We start from the raw sequence: 22644 nt of genomic DNA on the forward strand, positions 1-22644 counted from the left end.
TGTTCCCTGGCCATTGGGCGTCAGAGCTGCGGAGCTCGGAGGCGGGGCCCCGGGGCTCGGAGGCGGGGTTCCGGAGCACGGAGGCGGGGCTTCGGCTGACGCACGGGGTTCCGCTGAGGGGTGGAGTCCCTTGCAAGCCTCCTGTTCGGGCAGCGCCCAGCTTGGGAGGCGGGGCTTCACTCGGGGGCGGGGCGGGGCGGGGCGGGGCGGGGCGGGGCTTTCTGGGGGTAGGACTCCGGTCTCCGTGGCGGGCGGCGAGCAATCTGTTAGGTTTGAAGAGGTGATGGCGGCACGCTTGTTGAAGCTGCTGACCACACTGCTGGCGGTCACCTCCGCTGCTTCCCGAGCCCATGCCAAATCTGAGGCAGAGTGGGACTTGTCGGCGCCAGATGTGCTGTTCGCCGAGGGGACCGCGGCCTACGCGCGCGGGGATTGGCCCGGGGTTGTACTGAGCATGGAGCGGGCGCTGCGCTCGCGGGCCGCCCTGCGCGCTCTCCGCCTGCGCTGCCGCACTCGCTGTGCCGCTGACTTCCCGTGGGAGCTGGACCCCGACTCGCCCCCGAGCCTGATGCGGGGCTCGGGCACCGCCGCCCTGCACGACCTGCGCTTCTTCGGGGGCCTGCTGCACCGCGCCGCCTGTCTGCGCCGCTGCCTGGGGCCGCCGGCCGCCCACTCACTCAGCGAGGAGCTGGAGCTGGAGTTCCACAAGCGAAGCCCCTACAACTACCTGCAGGTCGCCTACTTCAAGGTGCAGACCTGTCCGGTGGCCGGGGTCCTTCTGGGCGTGGTTGAAGGCGACCCGGGGGGACTTGGGGGGCCCGGGAAGTGTCCGCGGAGAAGGAAGGTGGTCTCTTGGCCCGGGAGCTCTGTTCGGACCCAGGGAGAGCAAGGACCCTGTCGGGAGACCTGCCTCGCCCTCTTCGCATAATCAGATGGTAACCCCAAAGGGCCAGCCTAGGGTTAAGGCACCCTCCAAGCAAAACTTGGCCTGTGCTTCCATGGGAGGCCTCCTAAAGGGAACTAAAGTGGCAGCTTGGGCCTCTCATCCTGATTTCACTGTAGGTGTCCGACAGAGGAGCCAGGACCTTTCTACACTATGTTCCTTCCGGTTCGCTTTCCAATGATGCTTTTCCTGCTGCCTGAGTGCCGCAGCTTTCTTTCAGGACGGGAGGTTGCCACGTCGCCAGTAGGGGCTGTCTGGCCCCTCCCTGTGGGGGACCCTCTGGCTAGTCTGTCAGGTTTCCAAAGAAAATGAGTGATTTTAGGAATTCCAGAGTGCCTTAAGTGTATACATGGATTTGGAGCGCTCCTGGCCTGCTTGATGATGATGGTGATGATGATGATGATAATGATGATGATGCCATCATATACTTTCAGGCACGATTTAAGTATTTTTCGTTTGTTAATATATTTGCCCAGATCCTGGCAATATCTTTTAAGGTGGGTATTATTAGCCCCATTTTATTGGGTGAAAAAGGAGCTGTGTTGCATATCTAGTATATCCATATTTTACCAGACCTTCAAGTCAACCTAAAGAGAGACTTAGAAAATCTTGGGGACCTCAGATTTTCACCACTCCTCAAGTATTTTGTGTACGTAGTTCTGCTCCATTCCTACTAATTACTCAGAAGCGTACTGGGCTTGAAACCAAGATAATTGGGCTGTCTTTGGTCGTGTCACTTTAAGAGCACTTCTTAAAATTCTTTCACAAATGTTTATTGAATACCTACTACATTCCAGTTCTTGTACAGTGCTTGACTTTATATTTTTGTTTGTTTGTTTTACTTTGCTTTTAAGAATCAGTATAATGAGCCCTGGCCGGTTTGGCTCAGCGGTTAGAGCGTCCACCTGCGGTCCAGAGAGACCGGGGTTCGGTTCCCGCTAAGGGCCCCTACCTCTGTTGCAGTTTGTCCCTGGCCCTGGTTGGGTCATGTGGGTGGCAACCACTCGATGTGTCCCTTTCACGTTGATGTTTCTCTCTCTCTCTCTCCCCCTCCCACTCTATCTGAACAAAATATCAAAAAATGCCCTCGGGTGAGGATAAAAAAAAAAAGAATCAGTATAATGAGGATATGTACTTAGGACTGTGGGAACACAAAGGAGAGAGAATCTATCTTTGTCTCAGAGAAATTAGAGACTTGAAAAAAGAAGTGACATTTTAAGTTGATCCTAGATGTTGCTGGAGGAGAGCAAGGATGGCCATTCCAGGTGGAGTGAGCCAGACGTCCGAAGAGAATTCCGTAGGCTTCAGGGAGCCATCATCAAATTGGGTTTTAGAATGCTAATCCCGGAAGCCATGTGGAATAAGCCTTGGAAGGAGAAAGTGGTGGCAGGGCGAACCATTAGGAGATGAGTGCAGTTGTTCACCTGAGAGAAGGAAACGAGGTGTCTCAGGCTTAGAGAGTAAGGAACAGCCGGGGGTGGAGTGAAGAGTGAGGAGATGAGGAGACCAGAAAAAGCAAGAGCAATGCTGAAAGATGGGAGAGAGAAGAAAGCCGTAAAAGGAATGGACTTGAGAGAATTTATGATGTTATAATTAAGGAAACTGAAGTATAGAGATGGTGACTCTTAACCTTGGGTCACTTAGCTATTTTTGAGTTACACTCAGGGCTAACTCCTTGTTCAGTATGCATTTACTAGTACCAATGATCAGAAAAGAAAAAAATTTAGCATATTAATAATATGATAAGATTTATGTTTATTGAGCACCTATGATGTGCCCAGCACCATGTGTTAGATGCTGCATATATATTATCTGGTTTAACTTTCACAATAATGCTATGAGGTAGTGGGTGCTGTCTCCAGATGTCAGATTAGGGAACTGATCTGTAAACTTTAACTTTTCTGAAGCCTCAGCAAGTGAGTAATTAAACCTAGATTTACCACCAGTCTATCTGATACCAAAGCCCATTAGTTAATCATTAAGTAATCAGTGATTTATTTTGGATGCTACATATGAACCTGTGTAACTTTGACATGCTGGAATCCATTGCTATGGACATTACTGTGGCCGGTAGTACATTCTCCCCTCTCAGATATCTGTATAGCCACTTGTTTTAACCTCATGAGTCCTGGATTTTGAGTCCAAAGATTCCATGTCTGGATTCTGTATAGGACCTTAGGATTTTTCAGTCACTCACCTTTTTCTTTAATGTCTCAAAACACTTATTTTATGCAAAAAACACTTTCTTTTCCTAGGCAAATTCTTAGGCATGGTCTAATTGTTAACTGTTCTTTCTCCTCTAACCCTAAATGACTCCTCCTCCCCACTCCCACCCCCTCCTGCCTTCCCCATATTATTGACTGTGTCCATTGGTTATGCATATATGCAAATAAGTTCTTTGGTTTATCTCTTCCGCCCTTCCCCTTCCCCCTGAAGTTTGTTAGTCTGCCCCCTACTTCCATATCTCTGGATCCATTTTGATCATCAGCTTATTTTGTTCATGATGTTCCATAAATAAGTGAGATCATGTGGTACTTGTCTTTCTCTGACTGGCTTATTTCACTCAGCATAATACTCTCCAGGTCCCTCCATGTCATCTCAAAGAGTAAGAGATCTTTCTTTCTTACAGCTGCATAGTATTCCATTATGTAAATGTACCACAACTTTTTTATCCACTCATCCATTGATGGGTACTTGGGCTGTTTCCAGATCTTAGCTATTGTAAATAGTGCTGCTATGAACATAGGGGTGCATATATTCTTCCTGATTGGTATTTTAGGCTTCTTAGGATATATCCCAAAAAGTGAGATCACTGGGTCAAATGGCAGTTCCGTTTTTAATTTTTTGAGGAAACACCATAGTGTTTTCCATAGTGGCTGCACCAGTATGCATTCCCACCAGCAGTGCACTAGAGTCCCCTTTTCTCCACACCCTCACCAGCACTTGTTGTTTGATGAATGACCTTTGTTTTAAAATAGAATGTTTACACTGTTGAAGCATTGCCTCCTGTAATTTGGGGAGCCCCTAAGCCTGATTTAGGAAATAACTGAAGTCTTCCCAGGGCCCTGTGCTCTAATCTCTGGCATGTAGTTCCTGCCATAGGTGCATTTTCTGGGGCGGACAGGGGTGGGGCACACTGAATGGAAGGCTCAGGAAGGCTGAGATTTCCTGTTTTCTGTGGACTGCATATTTGGACACAAACCTTCAGGGCTTGGATGTGAGAATCATGTACTTGTGCTTCATTCTTAGATAAACAAGTTGGAGAAAGCTGTAGCAGCAGCGCACACCTTCTTCGTGGGCAATCCTGAGCACATGGAGATGCGGCAGAACCTAGACTATTACCAGACCATGTCTGGGGTGAAGGAGGCCGACTTCAAGGATCTTGAGGCTAAACCTCATATGGTGAAAAACTTTATCTCCTTCTGTCTTTTTATTAAAGTAACACTTACTAAGGTTGTTTTCTGATTACAGAAGTAATATATGTTCATTGTACCCCATTAGAAAAATGCAGCTAAGTATACAACAAAAAGTAATCATTTGTAATACTGCCACCTTAAGAAAACCAGTAGTTGATATTTTAAGTCTTCTGTATGTAATTTTTTTTTTTTTTTTTTTCCTTTTTTATCCTCACCCGAGGACATTTTTCCATTCTTTGTTCAGATAGAGCGGGAGGGAGAGAGAGGAAGAGAGAGAGAGAGAAACATCGATGTGAAGGGACACATCGAGTGGCTGCCACCCGCACGACCAACCAGGGCCGGGGACAAACTGCAACCGAGGTACGCGCCCTTAGCGGGAACCGAACCCGGGTCTCTCTGTACCACAGGCCGACGCTCCAACCGCTGAGCCAAACCGGCCAGGGCTTCTGTATGTAATTTTTAAAAACAATTTGATGTCATATATTGTGTGTGTTTTTCATCATTTTTTTTTTGTTTGCTTTTTAAATATGTTTTTATTGATTTTTTTAGAAAGGGAGGAAGGGCGAGATAGAAACATTGATGAGAGAGAACATCGATTGGCTGCCTCTTGCATGCCCTCCAATGGGGATCAGGCCCACAACCTGGGCATGTGCCCTGACCAGGAATAGAACCTGTGACCTCTCGGTGCATGGGTCGACACTCAACCACTGAGACACACCGGCCAGACTCATCATCCTTTTTGGACTAACATTATATCATGAGCCTTTTCTCACGTCTTCAAATTTTCTTTCAAAACACAATTTTTAATGGCTGCATAATAGTCCATCTCATGCATAGATCAGGTTAATTTACTAGTAACCGTTTTTTGGTCATGTGGGTTTTGCTTTTCACTATAAGGATTGGTACAGTATTCCTCAATGTCCTTGTTCTGTTTGTTTAGCAGGAAAAGTATGTATTCCATAAGAGATATTGTCTGTGTTGATATAGCATTTTTATAAAGAGCTTTTTTGTGTTGTTGGTGATCCTCACCCAACGATATTTTTCCATTGATTTTTTTTTAATCTTCACCCGAGGACATTTTTGCTTTTATCTTCAGATAGAGCGGGAGGGAGAGAGGAAGGAAGAGAGAGAGAGAAACATCAATGAGAGACACACATTGAGTGGCTGCCACCCACACGACCCCAACCGGGGTACGTGCCCTTAGCGGGAACTGAACCCAGGGACTCTCTGGTCTGCTGGCCAGGGCTTTTTTTTTTTCTCTTCAAAGATAGAATGGAAGGGCCCTGGCCAGTTTGGCTCAGCCAGAGTGTCGACCGCAGACCAAAGAATCACGGGTTTGATTCCCGTCAAGGGCACATACCTTGGTTGTGGTTCGTCCCCAGCCCTGGTCAGTTCTGCAGGAGGCAACCAGTTGATATGGCTCTATCACATCAGTGTTTCTCTCTGTCTCTCTCTCCCTCCCTCCCACTCTATCTGATGATAAATAGAAAAATATCCTTGGGCGAGGAATGAAAATAAAAGAAGAAGATAGAGTGGAAGAGAGGGAGGCTGAGAGAGAGAGAAACAGTGGCTGCTCCCCGCCTGACCCCAATCAGGGCTGGGGAATCCAACCTGAAAACCAGGTATGTACTCTACACTGGGAATCGAACCCGCAACCCTTGAGTCCAAGCGCCAACACTCTAACTGCTGAGCCAAACCGGCCAGGGCCAGAATGACTTTTAAAAGCAAACTGTGGCACTGCCCGTGTGGCTCAGTGGATTGAACACTGTCCTGTGGACTGAGAGGTCCCGGTTTAATTCCTGGTCAGGGCACATGCCCCAGTTGTGGGATCGATCCCCTTGTAGAGGGCGTGCAGGAGGCAGCCGATGGATGTTTCTCTCTCACATCGATGTTTCTACTTCTCTCTACCTTCCTCTCTCTTTAAAAATCAATGAAAACATTTTTTAAAAAATAAATTGTGTACACCTAGTACATTATACAGCAACACATAGTTTTGGGGTGTTGGGGTTTTTTTAGTGATTCTGTGACAAATGAAAATGGTTATTGTCCACACGAATGGGCGCTGTGGCCCACAGACAGCAAAGCAGAGTGGGTGACCAGCTGCTTGCGGCTGCCCAATCACCCCTTGCTGCTGGAAAGACAGCTCTCATCACCACAGACTACATTCTGACATTCAAGAATTAAATTGTTTTCATTAAACTTTTATTTGGAAAACATTAGCCCGACAGAAAAATGAAGCAAATTACAATGAACTCCCACCCCTTTCGTCTATATCTAGTTAAATGTTTTTTAAATTTCAAAAGAAGCAAGTCCTGACAGCTTACAAAAGGCCTTCACGATGTAGCAGCCACCCTTTCCATCCACAACCCAAGATGACCAGGAAATGTGGACGCACCCTCGTGGAGAGCGAGGGCGGGCTGGCTGTGGCCTGCGTTTGAGTACTGCTTCCTCCCAGTAGGATGAGTTCCGGCTGGGAGTGCGGCTCTACTCGGAGGAGCAGCCTCAAGAAGCCGTGCCCCACCTCGAGGCGGCGCTGCAGGAGTACTTCGTGGCGGACGAGGAGTGCCGGGCCCTCTGCGAAGGACCCTATGACTATGACGGCTACAACTACCTTGAGTATAACGCCGACCTCTTCCAGGCCATCACAGGTGCGCCGCTCAGAGCCTGGCCCTCCGCCAGGTCTGCCCGAGCCTTGAGGACAATGTCGTGATAATACACACACAGCATCTTCATCCTCATTTCTAAATTTCTTAAATCTGGCAATCTGACTGACAGTTGCTTCTCCTTGAATTTGTTCATCTTAACCAGAATTTGAATCCTGAAGATTGACCTTATGGTTATTCTCCCTCTTTGATTCTTTTCAGATCATTATGTCCAGGTCCTCAGCTGTAAGCAGAACTGTGTCACGGAGCTGGCTTCCCACCCCAGTCGAGAGAAGCCCTTCGAAGATTTCCTCCCGTCGCATTATAATTATCTGCAGTTTGCCTACTATAACAGTAAGAATGACTTTCCTTTTTTTTTGCTGCTTTTAATTAAGAAGCCAAAAGCAAGGTAGGCAGGGATTGTGTCACTGTGCTTCAACTCATTTGGCTTTTCTCTGTGGCTCTGGAAGGCACAGTACCAGTTGATCCCTGGGTGCTTGGTCACAAGCGGGCGGCCAGGGAAGCTGATACTAGCCACCTGAAAAGCTGGGAGAGGAAGACTCTAGGACCTCTCTCTCGTCCCTTGTATGACATTTATAATCTAGTTTTGCATCTGAATTAAGTTACAGCAAAGGGTGTACTACCATTTAAACCAGCTAATTGGACATTTCTCAGCCCTTCTCCCTTGTATGGCACTGATGCTAGGGGTGGGGGGTCCTGTCCTATCCAGAAAAACAGGTCAACTGTGTGCTAAGCATTACAGTATATTCATGGGTATATGATGTTTATAGTTGAGTTGAAGAGACTAATACATACCAACAAAGAGGCAGTCTGCTATTGTAATCCGCCCCCCAAAGAGGCAATCTGCTATTGTAATCTCCCCCCACCCCCATCTTCTGAAAATCCATAGGGAAAAGAAGGTAGGAAGACAGCAATATTCCTGATATTGGTCTGATTTGTAGGCCAGTGTTTGAGTCACTTGTGGATTTTTTTAAATGTATCTTTATTGTTGGGAGTATTACAGATGTTCCCCATTTTTCCCCCACAGCCCTCCTCCACCTGGCTCTCACCCACTACTAGTGAATTTTTGAAGATGTGGGCACACAGAGGGTTCAGATTCTTTTCTGTTTCAATATTAGACAGCACTGATGATACTGAACACCTATAGTCTACATTTATATGACTTCTATTCTTATTCTTCTATGTCTCCCCCAAATCTGTGCTGAGAATGAACACTAGTGATTCCTGGTACCCAGAATTAGACCCTTCTCAGACATTTTTTCTTTCACTTTGCAGTTGGGAATTATACACAGGCTATTGAATGTGCCAAGACCTATCTCCTCTTCTTTCCCAACGATGAGGTGATGAACCAGAATCTGGCCTACTATACCGCCATGCTTGGAGAAGAACAAGCCAGTTCCATTGGCCCCCGTGAGGTGAGAGACTTGTGCCAGCTGAACCCAGACCGGAGGGCAGAGAGCGGGGTAGAGGAGGGGAGCTGCACTGCCTGTGGGCAGTGAGGACAGGGTGCTCTGGCGGGTGGGAGCACTGGGTGCTTGTCACTGGCAGAGTAATGGAGCATAGGAAGCATGGAGAAGGGGCTGGAGCCTTCACCAGCGGGATTAATTAGCATGATCTGGGCCCAGAAGTATGTTCTCTGAGTTGTCAAGGAAAAACAGAACTACCAAGCAGCACCCCTCTTTGGCAACCCCTACAGTGAGACTTGATACCATTTGGCCAAGATTTATCATTTTTAACATCATGCTCATTTTTTTTCACTCACAAGCTTTCTGTCTCCATTTTTCTCCCCATCCCCTCTTCTCTCTGCCACTGTCTGATCTCTCCCCCTTTTAGCATTATTCCCATCTCCCTCCAAAACACGGAGATCAATCTATATAATACAGTGACCAAAATGTTAACACTGAAATGTTAGCAAAGCTTATTTCTGGGTAGTAGAATTATGGGTGATTTTTGTATTTTGCTCATTTATATTTTCTAAATTCCCTGCAGTGGATGAGTATTATTTTTGTCATTAAAAACACAAAAAGTTCTCTGTTTTTAACTTAATGAAGTTCAATACTATAAACCTTGATATTTGTACACATGCCTTACACACAGCCTGGACTCTCCTTCTTCAGCCCAGAGCAATGAATGAGGTGGATTTGAAGTCACCAGTCTGTGCTCAAATCCTTGCTCTTCCACTTACTGGCATCGTGATGGGCACGTCATGGAGGTCGTAGGCATGCTGCATTGCCCCTCTGCGTCTGTTTCTCCCTCTGTAAAATGGGATTCTGGTTCTTGCTCTGACTTAAACACAGAATGAGTGTGGGGGCCAAATGAGATAATGACAGGCATTGTACAAGTGTGTACAAAGGGTTGTATGGACGGGTAGCATCATGGAACACGTGTCTCAGGTAGCCAGTTTCTTCACTTCCAACCCGAGCCACCTCCTGAAATGGGTGGCTTATCACTGTGGCCCTCAATCACCTGTGTCCTGCTGGCCTCTCCCAAACCCCATCCTCCAGTGTGTGTAAAAATGGCTATAACTTTGGACCAGTTTTTCTTTTGTCCAAAAAAAAAAAAAGTAAATAGCTACAGTCACTCTAGAGGCCACTCAGTTGTTTATACAACAAATATATTGGAGAAATGTAGGGGGTGAGAAAGCAGGCACACTCCTGCACTGTTGGTGGGACTATAAATCGGACTGTTCATTTAACCAGCAATGGCACTGCCGGGTTTTACCTTCAGCTGCATTGACAGGTGCGCAAAGCTACGTGTGCACAGATGTGCACCGGAACATTGCTGCCAAAAACAAAAAACCAGAAGCAGGCTAACTGCCATCAGTTTGGAGACTGATTAAATAAATTATGGTACATTCATTCAATGACCTACGAGACAACTGTTTTATTTCATGAAGAGATCACTGTGTGCCAATATTAAATTGTCTCCATGATATGATTTTAAGTAAAAAAAAAAAAAAGATATATTAAATTCTATTTATGGTTTTTTGAAATATGTATATATGCTTTAAATTTTAAATTGTAGACTTCTGATGAAAAACTGTTTATCAGGATTACCCCTGAGGCATGGGCCTACAGGTTAGGCATGGGGAGACTGAATGTTTCTTTTTATGGCTGTTGATACTCTGTGGATTTCTTTTAGCTATATATGTTTTACTTTAATGTCTTTTTATTTTAATTTTTTATTTTTAAACTTATCTTTATTGTTAAATGTATTACAGATGTCCCCCCTTTTTTCCCCATTGACCCCCTCCTCCCTGCTCTCACCCCACTCCTGCCTTCCCCACACTATTGTCAGTGTCCATTGGTTATGCATATATACATAGAAGTTCTTTGGTTTATCTCTTCCCTCCCTCCCTTCCCCCTTCCCTTTGAGGTTCATCAGTCTAACAACCAATTTGTACTTAATTCCTTCACCTTTTTCATCTATCCTTCAAGTACCTGCCCATCTGGCAACCAACAAAAAGTTCTCTGTATCTATGAACCTGTTTCTGTTCTGCTTGCTCATTTTGTTTGTAGATTCAATTGTTGATAGATATGTATTTATTGTTATTTTATTGTTCATATTTTTCTCCTTCTTCTTCCTCTTCCTCTTCCTCTTCCTTTTCCTCTTCTTCTTCTTCTTCTTCAAGTAGACTCATCATCATTTCATATAATACTGGTTTGGTAGTGATGAACTTCTTTAGCTTTTACTTGCCTGGTAAACTCTTTATATGTCCATTGATTCTAAATGATAGCTTTGCAGGTAGAGTAATCTTGTGTAGGTTGTTGCTTTTCATCACTTTTAATATCTCTTGCCACTCCTTTCTGGCCTGCAAAGTTTCTTTTGAGAAATCAGATGACAGTCTTATGGGAGCTCCCTTGTAGGTAACTAACTGCTTTTCTCTTGCTGCTTTTCAGATTCTCTCTTTGTCTTTAGCCTTTTACATTTTGATGTCTTGGTGTGGACCTCTTTGGGTTCATCTTGTTTGGGACTCTCTGTGCTTCCTTGTATGTCTGTTTCCTTCACCAAGTTAGGGAAATTTTCTGTCATTATTTTTTCAAATAGGGTTTCAATTTCTTGCTCTCTCTCTTTTCCTTCTGGCACCCCCATGATGCAGATGTTGATTCACTTGAAGTTGTTGCAGAGGCTCCTTACACTATCCTCATTTTTTAAAATTTTTTGTTCTGATTGGGTGTTTTTTGCTTCTTTATATTCCAAATTGATGGTTTGCTTTTTAGCTTCACCTACTCTACTATTGATTCCCTGTAAATTATTCTTTATTTCAGTTAGTGTATCCTTTATTTCTGACTGGTCCTTTTTTATGCTCATGAGTTCCTTGACATTCTCACTAAGTTCATTGAGCATCCTTATAACCAGTGTTTTGAACTCTGCATCTGTTAGATTGCTTATCTCCATTTTGTTTAGTTCTTTTCCTGGAATTTTGCTCTGTTCTTTCATTTGGGACTTATTTCTTTGTTTCCTCATTTTGGCTGCTTCCCTGTGTTTGTTTCTATGTATTAGGTAGAATACATAGAGAGTCTCCTAGGCTTCCTAGGGTGGCCTATTGTAGTAGGTGTCCTGTAGGGTCCAGTGGCACAACCTTTCTGGTCAACCCTGGGCCCTGGAGATGCACCCCTTGTGTGGATTGTCCACCCTTCTGTTGTAATTGAGTTTTCATTGCTGTTGGCATGTCAATGGGAAGGATTTACTTAGCCTGATCAGCTGCTAGGACCGTCTGTGCCCACTGACCACTGACCTCTGACTACCTTGGAGGATCAGCTATGCAGGACCTACTACACAGAGCAAGACTTACTTCAGCAGGGCTCAGGTGCCCACTGAATCCACTCCTTGAGTGTGTCACTTGTGGGTTGGGTGGTGGTGCTTCGATGTGGTCTGAAGCTGGCCACTGGGTATCCTGACTCTGTGGCAAGGTCAGCCACTGCCTGTGTTCTACCCGGGGCCACCAGGCATAAGCTACAAAGCGATCTACAGATAGCTGCTTCTTGTGCTGGGCTTGGAGGTGCCCAGGCAAAGCCACGCTGTGTACCAAGGCTGGCTGCTCCTAGTGCCAGGCCTGGGACTGGTTAGCTAGAGGTATGGGACTCGCTGAGGCCAGGTACAGTCTGAATGTGGCATCTTCTTTAATTTCATAGTTGTAGGACTTCCATAGTTGAAACGCTCAGTTTCAGGCGTTTCTGAATCACTTTCATGGCTTTTTCAATGCCATCTAAAACATAGCTTAGGGCCTGGCTGGTGCTTGAGCATCGTCCAATGTACTGGGAGGTGCCATTTCGATTCCCAGTCAGGGCATATGCCTGGGTTGCAGGCTCAATGCTCAGTAGGGGGCATGCAGGAGGCAGCTGATCGATGTTGCTCTCTCACATCAATGTTTCTATCGCTCTCTCTCTCCCTTCCTCTCTCTCTAAAAAAAAACTAATAAAAACATATTTTAAAAAATAAAATACGCCTTGGCCGGTTTGGCTCAGTGGTTAGAACATCGGCCTGCGGTCCAGAGAGACCCGGGTTCAGTGCCCGATAGGGGCATGTACCTCGGTTGCAGTTTGTCCCCGGCCCTGGTTTGGTCATGCAGGAGGCAACCACTCAATGTGTCCCTTTCATGTTGATGTTTCTCTCTCTCTCTTCCTCTCTCTCCCTCCTACTCTATCTGAACAAAAAATAGAAAAATGTCCTCGGGTGAGGATAAAAAATAAATAAAATAAAATAAGATAAGATAAAATAAAATACACCTTAGGGCATTGATGACAGAAAGCTATATAACCCAAAATGTATAGAATCCTCTAGTGCATATAATAGTAGACAGTGAGGACAAGCTATAGTGGAAGCATGGAAGAAAAACAATCAACTGGCGAGTCAGAAAAGGCTTCACAAGAGTGGTGTTGCCATTGGGCTTTAAAAGCCTCAGAACGAACGAGGCAGGAAAGGTTCTTTTAGACAGAGAACAGCGCGTGCAAACAACATGGACAATGGTCCCATATGAATGAAAGATGATTCTGGAGAGTTACAGGAGATGAGTCTGGGGAGGGTCAGATTTTGAGTGGTCCTGAGTGCCTCCCAGGACCTTGGACTCTATTCCAAGGCAGCAAGTTCCCAGCTTGGGGGACACATGCTGTGCCCCTGGCTGGGAACACACGGTGGAGCAGGGTGCTGTCCTCGTGGGCCTTCTGGCCTGCTGGCCCTCCAGCCCAGGATGGCTAGTTTTCCTCTGGTCACTGGGAGAAGGAGCTAGGAGATGTAACAGCCTTCCCATTCTGGTTGTTGTGGCACTTACTATGGAAAAATCACCACCTTTCAGATGTGTGTCGCATCTCATAGCTTACAAAATTATCTCACAGCTTTTATTTCATTTGAAACTCAAACCAGTTGGTAAGGTGGGGTCACCTGCCTACCCTGAAGAAAAATACCAAGGTTCTTCCTAGTTTTGGAATCCTGAGATCTCCAGTGGAAATAATCCTGACAGTTTCCTCCCATGGGGGATGGGTCACCTTGCAGTTGTCGTCTTTGGCCACTAGATGGTGACTGTCTGGATTGAGATGGCACTTCCAGTTTCTTTGTCCTGCTGGGTTAAGATCTTTATCTTTTTTTTTTTTCTTTCCTTTATGGTCATATTAGTGAGTCTGGGGTAGAGAAGGAAATAAGCCCACATGTTTAATCTACCATTTTTAACTAGGACTCCCCTTCTGGAAAGAAAGTAACTAGCATTTGTCGAGCCAAGCACTGTGCTGGGTGGCTTACAGCCATCATCGCATTTAATCATCACAGCCACCCTGTGAGGTGGGCTCTGTGCTTCCTGTTTTAGAGATGAGAACACGTAGGCGCTGAGAGGTGAGTGAACGTGCACAGTGCCTGCGGCTGGCGGTGCTGACTGGAATCTCTGCTTCTCCACCTGATCCCAGTGTGGCCAGTTCCTGATGCAGAGCTGATCCTCGGGGGTCCGTGTGGAGTGTGGAAGGGGATCTGCTCCCAGCAGCCTCATAGAGCTATCGGGAGGGTTAGATGAGATAGCATCCCTAGCTTGGTGTCTAGCCCTTGGTGAAGGAAGCCAATCACTTAAACTCTGTAGGAGTTTAATTATATTTACAAGTTGGGTAAATATAATAGATAGGATAGGACTCTTTGACACTGTCAACATTTTCCTGACTGCACTCATCTTCTGTTTCCACTGATGATGTCTTTTTTCTTTTCCTTCCTTCTGCTGCTTGGAGACTAGCAGGGCACCTAGGGAAAGATGTGACCCCGGAAGGTACTTAGTTCCCTGCCCTGGGTAAGCCCCAGCTATGGACACTGGTGGGAGGGGCCAGCTGCCCGTCTCCGGGAGGGGCACGGTTTGTTCTGAGTCTGAGGGGAGGCGGTGGCATAGCAAAAAGCGTGTGGGCTTTAGGATTGGAAAGGCCTAGGTTTGAGTGCAGGTCCCTGCTCTGCCATTCCATACAGCGTCTCCTAAAATAAGTCGTGTGTCCTCCCTGCGCCTCGGTGTCTTGGTCTGTGGAATGAGGATGATTGTATCAACCTCAAAGGTAGCTGTGAAAATTCTGCGAATAGCAGTCAAGTCGCCTAACACCAAGGTGTCCTTTCTGAGGACCAAACTGCAGAAGTCAAGAAGGAACTCTCCTTGGAGAGAGATTTTCACATCTCTGAGAATCATCACATTTTTTGTCTTGGAGATTAAGCAGTGTCTCAGGGGAGGAAGGGGGTTTTTCCCTCCAAGGGAAGCCTGGTTATGCCACCCTCAGAGGTTCTGCTTGAACCAGGCAGGAGGGACCCTTGAGCACAGCAGTGACACTTGTCCCAGACTGGGGACCTGACACATAGTGACAGGGACGAGGAGCCTCAGTTCACGCTGGGAGTGACATGTAGCATGCCAGGGTGTGAACGGACAGGGCCAAGTTCAGGACATTTCTTCCATTGGTCCCTTCAGAGCGCCCAGGAGTACCGACAGCGCAGCCTGCTGGAGAAAGAACTGCTTTTCTTTGCTTATGATGTTTTTGGAATTCCCTTTGTTGATCCGGTGAGCCAGGGTGCAGGGGTTGGGGGGACGGGGGAGAATGGGGGCCAGGAATGGGGGTGAGTGGTAAGCAGTGTGGCTCTGGGGAGAAAATTGTTAGGGGGTGAGCCAAACATGGAGTCTGAAACTCATGGATGAGAGACAGAAAACGACAAAGGGGGACTCTGGGCAGCTGGCTCGAGGTGACTGAGGTTCAGAGACCTCTCACTTCATCTGAGACCATGCAGGTGAGCAGGCGGATTCTCTGTGGGCCCTGTTCTCTGCCCTGAGGCCTGGAAGACTGAGTAAGTCACCCTGCGCTGCCCATTTTTTCCTGTCCTGTCTCTAGGATTCCTGGACTCCAGAGGAGGTGGTTCCCAAGAGATTGCAAGAGAAACAGAAGTGAGGGCCTTGGAGAAACTGCATGCTTGGATCGGTCTGATGAAGCGCTGAGGCTTCCTGAGCCCAGGCGGATGTGAACTCCTGGCCAGGGCTGGGCAGGTCCCGTCTGGGAAGTTGGGGTGGAGCCAGGGCCAGCCCCAAAATCCAGTACTCAGAGCAGCTGTGCTCACAGGTCAGAACGCGAAACAGCTGTCCGCATCTCCCAGGAGATCGGAAACCTGATGAAGGAGATCGAGACCCTTGTGGAAGAGAAGACCAAGGAGTCGCTGGACGTGAGCAGGCTGACCCGGGAAGGTGAGCGGGCAGAGCTCGGCTCTGGGCTGTCGTGGAGGCAGCAGGCAGGTCGGCCGCACCAGCTGGGAGGCGCCCCGGCGCAGCAGCGTCAAGCCCCCCTGGGCAGCCGCAGGATCTGAGCCAGCGTGGTCAGGGCTTAGCCTTGCCTCCGCGTCCCTCCTGACTCGCCAGCAGGATTTCCGCCTGGGGAGGGCACTGAGATTTGGCTTTTGTGAAAAGATTACTCTGTGTCACTAGTTTAGTAAGTATTCATAGGACCGAACTCCTTCTGTCTCCCTGCTTCCAAAACTGTTTTCTCCCCACGTCCATCATTCGTCCTGTTACCAAGCCTCAAAACCTTCAGGACTCCTTTGGTTCTCTCCCGCTTCTCCCCAGAGCCTTCCCTCCAGCCCACCAGGGAGGCCTCCCGAGACAGCGACTCTGCTGTTTCTCCTCCCGCTCAGACATTTTCTCTCTTCCCGTGCCTCAAGCCTGCTTCAGGCCCAGCACCTCCTGCCTGCCCTTGTCTCTCCTCTTCCTGCCTGTCCTTGCCCCTTCCCACGCGGGGCCCACATCAGTCTTCCAAACACAGGGACGCTGACCGCCCCTTTAACCATATATTCTCCCCCACACACCCCAACCCCAGCCGGGCAGCTCCTGCTGTGGAGCCTCTGCCCACAAGTTGTTCAGCCTGTCCCTCCTGACTCACTTCCGGTCATCTCCGCCTGTGATGTCTCAGCTACACCCCACAACGCCCTCCCTAATCTCCCAGCCAGTCAGGGCCTCCTCCCTCTTTCTAAACTTTCTTTGCATTTTCACAAGGTCAGCCTTATGCTGTTTTTTTGTGTAATTGTTGGAACGGGTGCTGTCTTCGTGAGTGAACCCCTTTCCGTGTCCAGCACAGTGCCTGGCACACACTGCGGCCTCCGTAGATAGATGGAGTTGGGTTGAGTCTCTGCTGTGTCCCCAGCACAGAGACCCCCTGAGAGACAGGAGAAGCCCTGGCCTGTGCTCTACAGTTGCTCAAGTGCACAGTGATTGCTTTAACAAGATTAGCGTGTGAAAAGAATTTGTCCGGACTGCCTTTGTTTTCAGAGTGCTTTCAGCTTATTTGTCTTGCTTCTCTTCAGTCCCTGGGCAGTGCGGGGCAGATTGGAAATTCTCATATTAAATAAATGATGATGATGATGATGGTAGCTAAACTTTTAAGCATTGTACTGTGTGCCAAGTATTGTGCTAAGCATTTAACTTGTTCTTCATAGCCACCAGGCATCACGAGAGGTAGATGCCATTTTACGGGTGAGAAAATTAAGGCTCAGGGAGGTTAGGTAACTTGCCAACGTCACACAGCGCATTAATGCAGGAGTCAAACCCAGTTCTGATTTGGGAGCTCATGTTTTAGGAATGTGAAGGCCTAAGGAGCCAGCTGGTTGGGAGCAGAGCTAGGACTAGGGCTGGGATTTCCTGTCTTTCAGCTCCAAGTTCTGTCCTTTGGACAATCCTAACCTTTGGAAGTGACAGGTGATTTCTCTGGTGAACAGGAAACAACTGGAATTTCCGTTCCTTACGAAAGCAGTACGGGATGGAGAGTCTCTGGACGGAATGGCTGCTGGATTTAGCCGGGTCTTGTCATTCTTTGCAGGCGGCCCCTTGCTCTACGAAGGCATCCAGCTCACCATGAACTCCAAAGTCTTGAATGGCTCCCAGAGGGTGGTGATGGATGGGGTCATCTCTGATGATGAGTGCCGGGAGCTGCAGAGACTGACCAATGTACGGGAGACCCAGTGACCACTCCTTCTCCCCAAGGGCCCGGCCTCCCCCTACACAGGGCCTCCTAGGCTGAGGGCCTGGGAAGAGGTGGTCACCTGCGTGGCTGACTCCACCTGTTTCTGGGCTTGTAGGCAGCAGCAACGTCAGGCGATGGCTACCGGGGCCAGACCTCCCCACACACCCCCAATGAAAAGTTCTATGGTGTCACCGTCTTCAAAGCCCTCAAGGTAGAGTCGGTACTCATTGGTCTAGAGCGTGGAGGGGGAGGGAGAGGCCAGGAGTTGGAGAGGCGCTGGGGATGTTGGTAGGAAAGGTTAACAGTGCCTGCCTGTCGACATCCCAACTGCCATGGAGGGAGGGTAAATTTAGCTGAGTGAGTTTAACGGGAATTTTGGCTGTTAGACCAAGAGTAATAAAATGAGGCAAGCAAGTCAGACCGGCTCCAGAGCTGTGAGTGCCTTCCGAAGAGGGGCTGGCGTGCTGTGCTGTGCTGTGCGTGGCCTGCTCAGGCTATTCCTACGGAGACGTGTGAGGGGGAGCGTAATGCAGCGGGGTGTTGGGGGGGGCGAGAGACTGCACCTTCGGTATAGGCATGAGGAGCAGGGCTGGGGCCTCAGGGGTCCTTGTTGGCCCACAGAGGGGCGGGCGTGCAGGGCCGCTGACCACCGGTCTCCTTGGCAGCTGGGACAGGAAGGGAAAGTCCCCCTGCAGAGCGCCCACCTGTACTACAACGTGACGGAGAAAGTGCGGCGTGTCATGGAGTCCTACTTCCGCCTGGACACCCCCCTCTACTTCTCCTACTCCCACCTGGTGTGCCGCACTGCAGTCGAAGGTGGGCCTCCTTCACCCTGCAGCCTTCCCTAAGCACACGCCGTGTCCACCCTGCTGGATGCTGAGGATGTAAACAAACAAATGAGTGGCAATCACTGTGCTAGTGCATCGGAGGAAGTTACAGCCATTCCGCCCGGGCAGTCGGGAGGGCTTTCTGGAGCAGGTGATGACGGTTGTGCAGGCTGAATAGGAGTTGTAGAGGACGCCGGGTTGTTCAAACCAGAGAACAGCATGTGCGAAGGAGTTGAGGCACTGAGCAACCCGGTAGTTGGGGGAACTAAGAAAGTTGCCATTCTGGAGAGTAAGGTTAAAGCAGGGAGCAATCAGATAAGGCTGGTGAGGGCCTCAGAAGCAAATTATGGAGAGCTGCATTCAAGAGTTCGCTTAGGCCGGTGGTGCTCAGTGATGGTGTTGGGCCTCAGGTGATTCTGCCCTGAGCCCTGGGCTGATACAGCTTAGCCGGAGCCCCCTAGTTCACTGGGCATTCAGAGACCCAGACTCTTTGGGAAGCGCCCCCGTGCCAGCAGGAGGGCACGATACCTCCTGCGGCATCTCCGCACTGACGCGCTGCCCGGTTCCAGAGGCACAGGCCGAGAGGAAGGACAGCAGCCACCCAGTCCACGTGGACAACTGCATCCTGAACGCCGAGGCCCTCGTGTGCGTCAAGGAGCCCCCTGCCTACACCTTCCGAGACTACAGGTGCCAGCTCGCCCTCTGTGCCCCGCGATGCCCTGCTCCTTGCCCCTCCCCCAGCGCACATGCACAGTCGGGAGCAGCTGTTCCCAGAGTCCCACCCCTCGTCCCCAGGCCCTCTGGATGGGAAGTTGGACAACAAGGAACTCATTACAGTGTAGTATGAGGACACTGAAGGGTGGACTTGGTACGGAACTACCCCCAGAGAAGGATATGGCGGATTCTCCGGGGCAAGGCTGGAGGGGTGGCAAGGTTGGAGTCATTTGTGAGGCTTCAGAGAAGGTTCTAGAAGGCTTCCTTCCTGTGAAAGGCCGCCTCCAGCTGCTGGTGGGGCGCTGGGAGAGGAAGGCCCCAGAGCCGAGGGCTGTCTGGGGAGGGGGAGGAGGGTGTCGAGGTGTTTCTCTGCTTTCCCAGTGCCATTCTTTACCTAAACGGAGACTTCGACGGGGGACACTTTTATTTCACTGAACTGGATGCCAAGACCGTGACAGTAAGTGTGTCCTTGTCCCCTCCCTGAGAGACAGGGCAGAACAGCCAGCGGGTCTTCTGGTGGCCAGCGCTCCCCCCCACACCAGGGCTTTGAGGTGCGCCGATGGCTCCTCTGGCCACCTTCACTCTGCAGTTCTGCCCTTTGGGAAGCCAGGCCGAGGAGCCACCCTCGGGCCTGGGCCCTGACAACCCGTGTCTCTTCTGAAGGCAGGTCACAGTCTGCCCTGTGTCCCCCTTTGTGCCCTTCAGGCAGAGGTGCAGCCCCAGTGCGGAAGGGCCGTGGGGTTCTCCTCCGGCACCGAGAACCCGCACGGAGTGAAGGCCGTCACCAGGGGGCAGCGCTGTGCCATCGCCCTGTGGTTCACTTTGGACGCTAGACACAGCGAGCGGGTGAGGGCAGCTGGTGCTGCTGCGACCTGGAAGGGCCCTTGTTCTGCTTCCGCCTCCCCAGTGCCCTGGACACACTGGGCCTGGGGGCTGGGGAGTCCAGAGAGACCCTTCTTCCCTACTTGTATTGGGGTTTCAGGCGGGGGAGGGGGCGAGATGGGGACTGACCCTGGTTCTTGGTTCCTCTTTGCACACGGCCGCAGCTGGCTTTGCCCAGAGAGCAACCTGTTGGGAAGGAGGTGGGCGGGGAGGCCGCTGAGGAGAGCCTTCTTGTTCCCAGGAAGGGGCACCTGAGGGGTGAGTGCCTGGTCCGGAGGCCTCTCTGGATAGCAGCAGTTTGTCCTTACAGGACAGGGTGCAGGCAGACGACCTGGTGAAGATGCTCTTCAGCCCGGAGGAGATGGACCTCCTCCAGGAGCAGCCCCAGGAAGCGCAGCAGCGCCCCCCGCAGCCCGCAGAGGGGTCTGTCTCCAGCGGTGAGTCAGGGCACAAGGACGAGCTCTGACAGTGTCCGGCTCGCCGTGGACTGGCGATCAGACCCACCGTGAGGAACTCTGTCCTGCGGCCGGACTGGCCAGCTGCTGGGGACACGGAGCAGTGGGCACTTACATCTGCTGCCCAGCGAGGGGACCTGCTCACAGCCATCCGCACGGTGCTACTGCTGTTGGCGTGGACATGGCAGGAGGGCCCGCCACCCCTGGACCTGGCTGAGGGCTCAGGACGCAGGCTCAGAGCCACCACCGGGTGCCTGCCGAGGTGGCCGCGTGACAGCAATGCAGTATTTAAGTGTCTGTGCAGATAACCAAAGAATAAACAATTCGTGTTTTTTACTAGTTTGTTCAGAGAATAGAAACACGCCCACCTGCCCAGAGGTCTCACTTGATAAGAATTGCTCTGGGCAGGACGCGGGGGCAGTGCACCCTGCTCAGCCACTTCCTGTGCTGCCTCAGGCCAGCGCTTAACCTCTGTGACCTTGGAGTTGTCATCTGTATAATGGGGATCACAGTCCTCGCTCTGCCCAGGGTGGGGGCAGTTGCATGGCCCGGATGCAATATCGGGTGACAGCACTGTGAACAAAGGCCCCGGATGGGTAGCCGGGGTTACTATGAACCTTCCCGTGCTGGCCCTGTGTCAGCCACAGGCGTCCTGCTCTGCGGCCTGGCCTCAGTCCCCGCACCGCAGGGCCTCCGTGTGCGGGACAGCACGCGCCTAGGAGACAAAGCAGAACTGGAGAGGCAGCTCCTCGGGCCAGCCCATCTCCCTCCTGGCCTGGCCGTGCCCTGGGGCAGTGAGCGTGGGAGCCTGCTCTCGGTGCTCAGTCCACCAGGCAGTGCTGACCACGGCGCTGGGAGTGTGGCAGGGAGCAAAGCAAGTCCCACCCTCACAGAGCTTACATTTCACAGGGGAGAAGTGTGTGCGCGCGCATGCGTGATTCTTTGAGAGGAAGGAAGCACATCAGGCCCTGGGGAGGGAGGAGCAGTCAGGAGGCAACGAGGCAGCACCGCGTGGGTGAGGAGGGCAGCGTGAAATCAGAATCGGGGGCCTCGTCGGCCATCGTGAACACTTGGGCTTTGACTCAGTGAAAGGAGCCCTTGGAGGATTTTGAGCAGAGGGGTGACGGCATCCGACTTACATGCTAAAGGCCTCAGTGAAGAACGCGTGTGGAGAGTGGGCCAGGGGGCAAGGATGGAGATGAGAGCAGAGAGGAACCCCGGGGAGAGAGGAAGGTGGTGTGGATCAGGGTGTCGGCTGTGGCGGCAGGAAAAAGCTCAGGTTCTGGGTCTAAAGTAGAGCCCACAGCAGTGGCTGAGGGACTGGATGGTGTGAGAAAAAGCATCAAGAGAAACAAGGGGAAAATGAACAGATGGGAGTACATCAAACTAAAAAGCTTCTGCACAGCAAAAGAAACCACCATCAAAATGGAAAGGGAACCCACTGTATGGGAGACCATAATTGCCAATGATGCGTCAGATGAGGGGTTAACTTCCAAAATATATAGAATACTCATACAACTCGACAAAAGGAAGACAAAGAACCCAATTTAAAAATAGGCAGAAGTCCTAAAATAGACACCTCTCCAAACAGGACATACAAATGGCCAAGAGACATGAAAAAATGCTCAACATCACTAAATCATCAGAGAGATGCAAATTAAAACAACAATGAGGTATCACCTCACACCTGCCAGAATGGCTGCCATCAACAAATCATCAAACAAGTGCTGGGGAGGGTGTGGAGAAAAGGGGACTCTAGTACACTGCTGGTGGGAATGCAGACTGGTGCAGCCACTTTGGAAAACACTATGGTGTTACCTCAAAAAGTTAAAAATTGATCTGCCATTTGACCCAGTGATCCCACTTCTAGGAATATACCCTAAGAAGCCTGAAACACCAATCAGAAAGAATATATGTACCCCCATGTTCATAGCAGCACTATTTACAATAGCTAAGATCTGGAAACAGCCCAAGTGTCCATCAGTAGATGAGTGGATAAAAAAGCTGTGGTACAGCCCTGGCCCATTTGGCTCAGCAGTTAGAGCATTGGCCTGCAGTCCAGAGAGACCCAGGTTCGGTTCCTGCTAAGGGCACATACCTCAATTGCAGTTTGTTCCCGGCCCTGGTTGGGTCGCACAGGTGGCAACCACTCGATGTGTCCCTTCCACGTCAACGTTTCTCTCTCTCTCTCTCTCTCTCTCTCTCTCTCTCTCTCTCTCTCCCTCCTACTCTATCTGAACAAAAAGTGGGAAAATGTCCTCAGGTGAGGATAAAAAAAAAAAAAAAAAGCTGTGGTACA

General features: G+C 49.8%; 1 protein-coding gene across 1 annotated transcript; it reads left to right on the plus strand.

The window, feature by feature from the left end:
* The first annotated feature begins 233 nt into the window (after positions 1 to 233).
* On the plus strand, positions 234 to 20680 carry P3H1 (prolyl 3-hydroxylase 1). Its single transcript, XM_036255753.1, has 15 exons — positions 234 to 748; positions 4193 to 4345; positions 6818 to 7007; positions 7224 to 7355; positions 8298 to 8437; positions 14941 to 15030; positions 15356 to 15408; positions 15581 to 15702; positions 17324 to 17451; positions 17583 to 17678; positions 18133 to 18283; positions 18864 to 18981; positions 19390 to 19465; positions 19714 to 19854; positions 20201 to 20680. The coding sequence occupies exons 1-15, from the start codon at positions 284 to 286 to the stop codon at positions 20354 to 20356; spliced, it is 2211 nt and encodes a 736-aa protein (XP_036111646.1). The 5' UTR covers positions 234 to 283; the 3' UTR covers positions 20357 to 20680.
* Positions 20681 to 22644: the final 1964 nt, after the last annotated feature.

This window comes from Molossus molossus, unplaced genomic scaffold (genome assembly GCF_014108415.1).
Source record: "Molossus molossus isolate mMolMol1 unplaced genomic scaffold, mMolMol1.p scaffold_m16_p_12, whole genome shotgun sequence".
Classification (NCBI taxonomy): domain Eukaryota; kingdom Metazoa; phylum Chordata; class Mammalia; order Chiroptera; family Molossidae; genus Molossus; species Molossus molossus.

Coding starts and splice junctions, on each gene's coding strand:
- P3H1 (XM_036255753.1), top strand. CDS start 284: ATGGCGGCACGCTTGTTGAAGCTGCTGACCACACTGCTGGCGGTCACC. Junction 7,008..7,223: donor CCTCTTCCAGGCCATCACAG/GTGCGCCGCTCA, acceptor GATTCTTTTCAG/ATCATTATGTCCAGGTCCTC. Junction 18,284..18,863: donor GTGCCGCACTGCAGTCGAAG/GTGGGCCTCCTT, acceptor GCCCGGTTCCAG/AGGCACAGGCCGAGAGGAAG.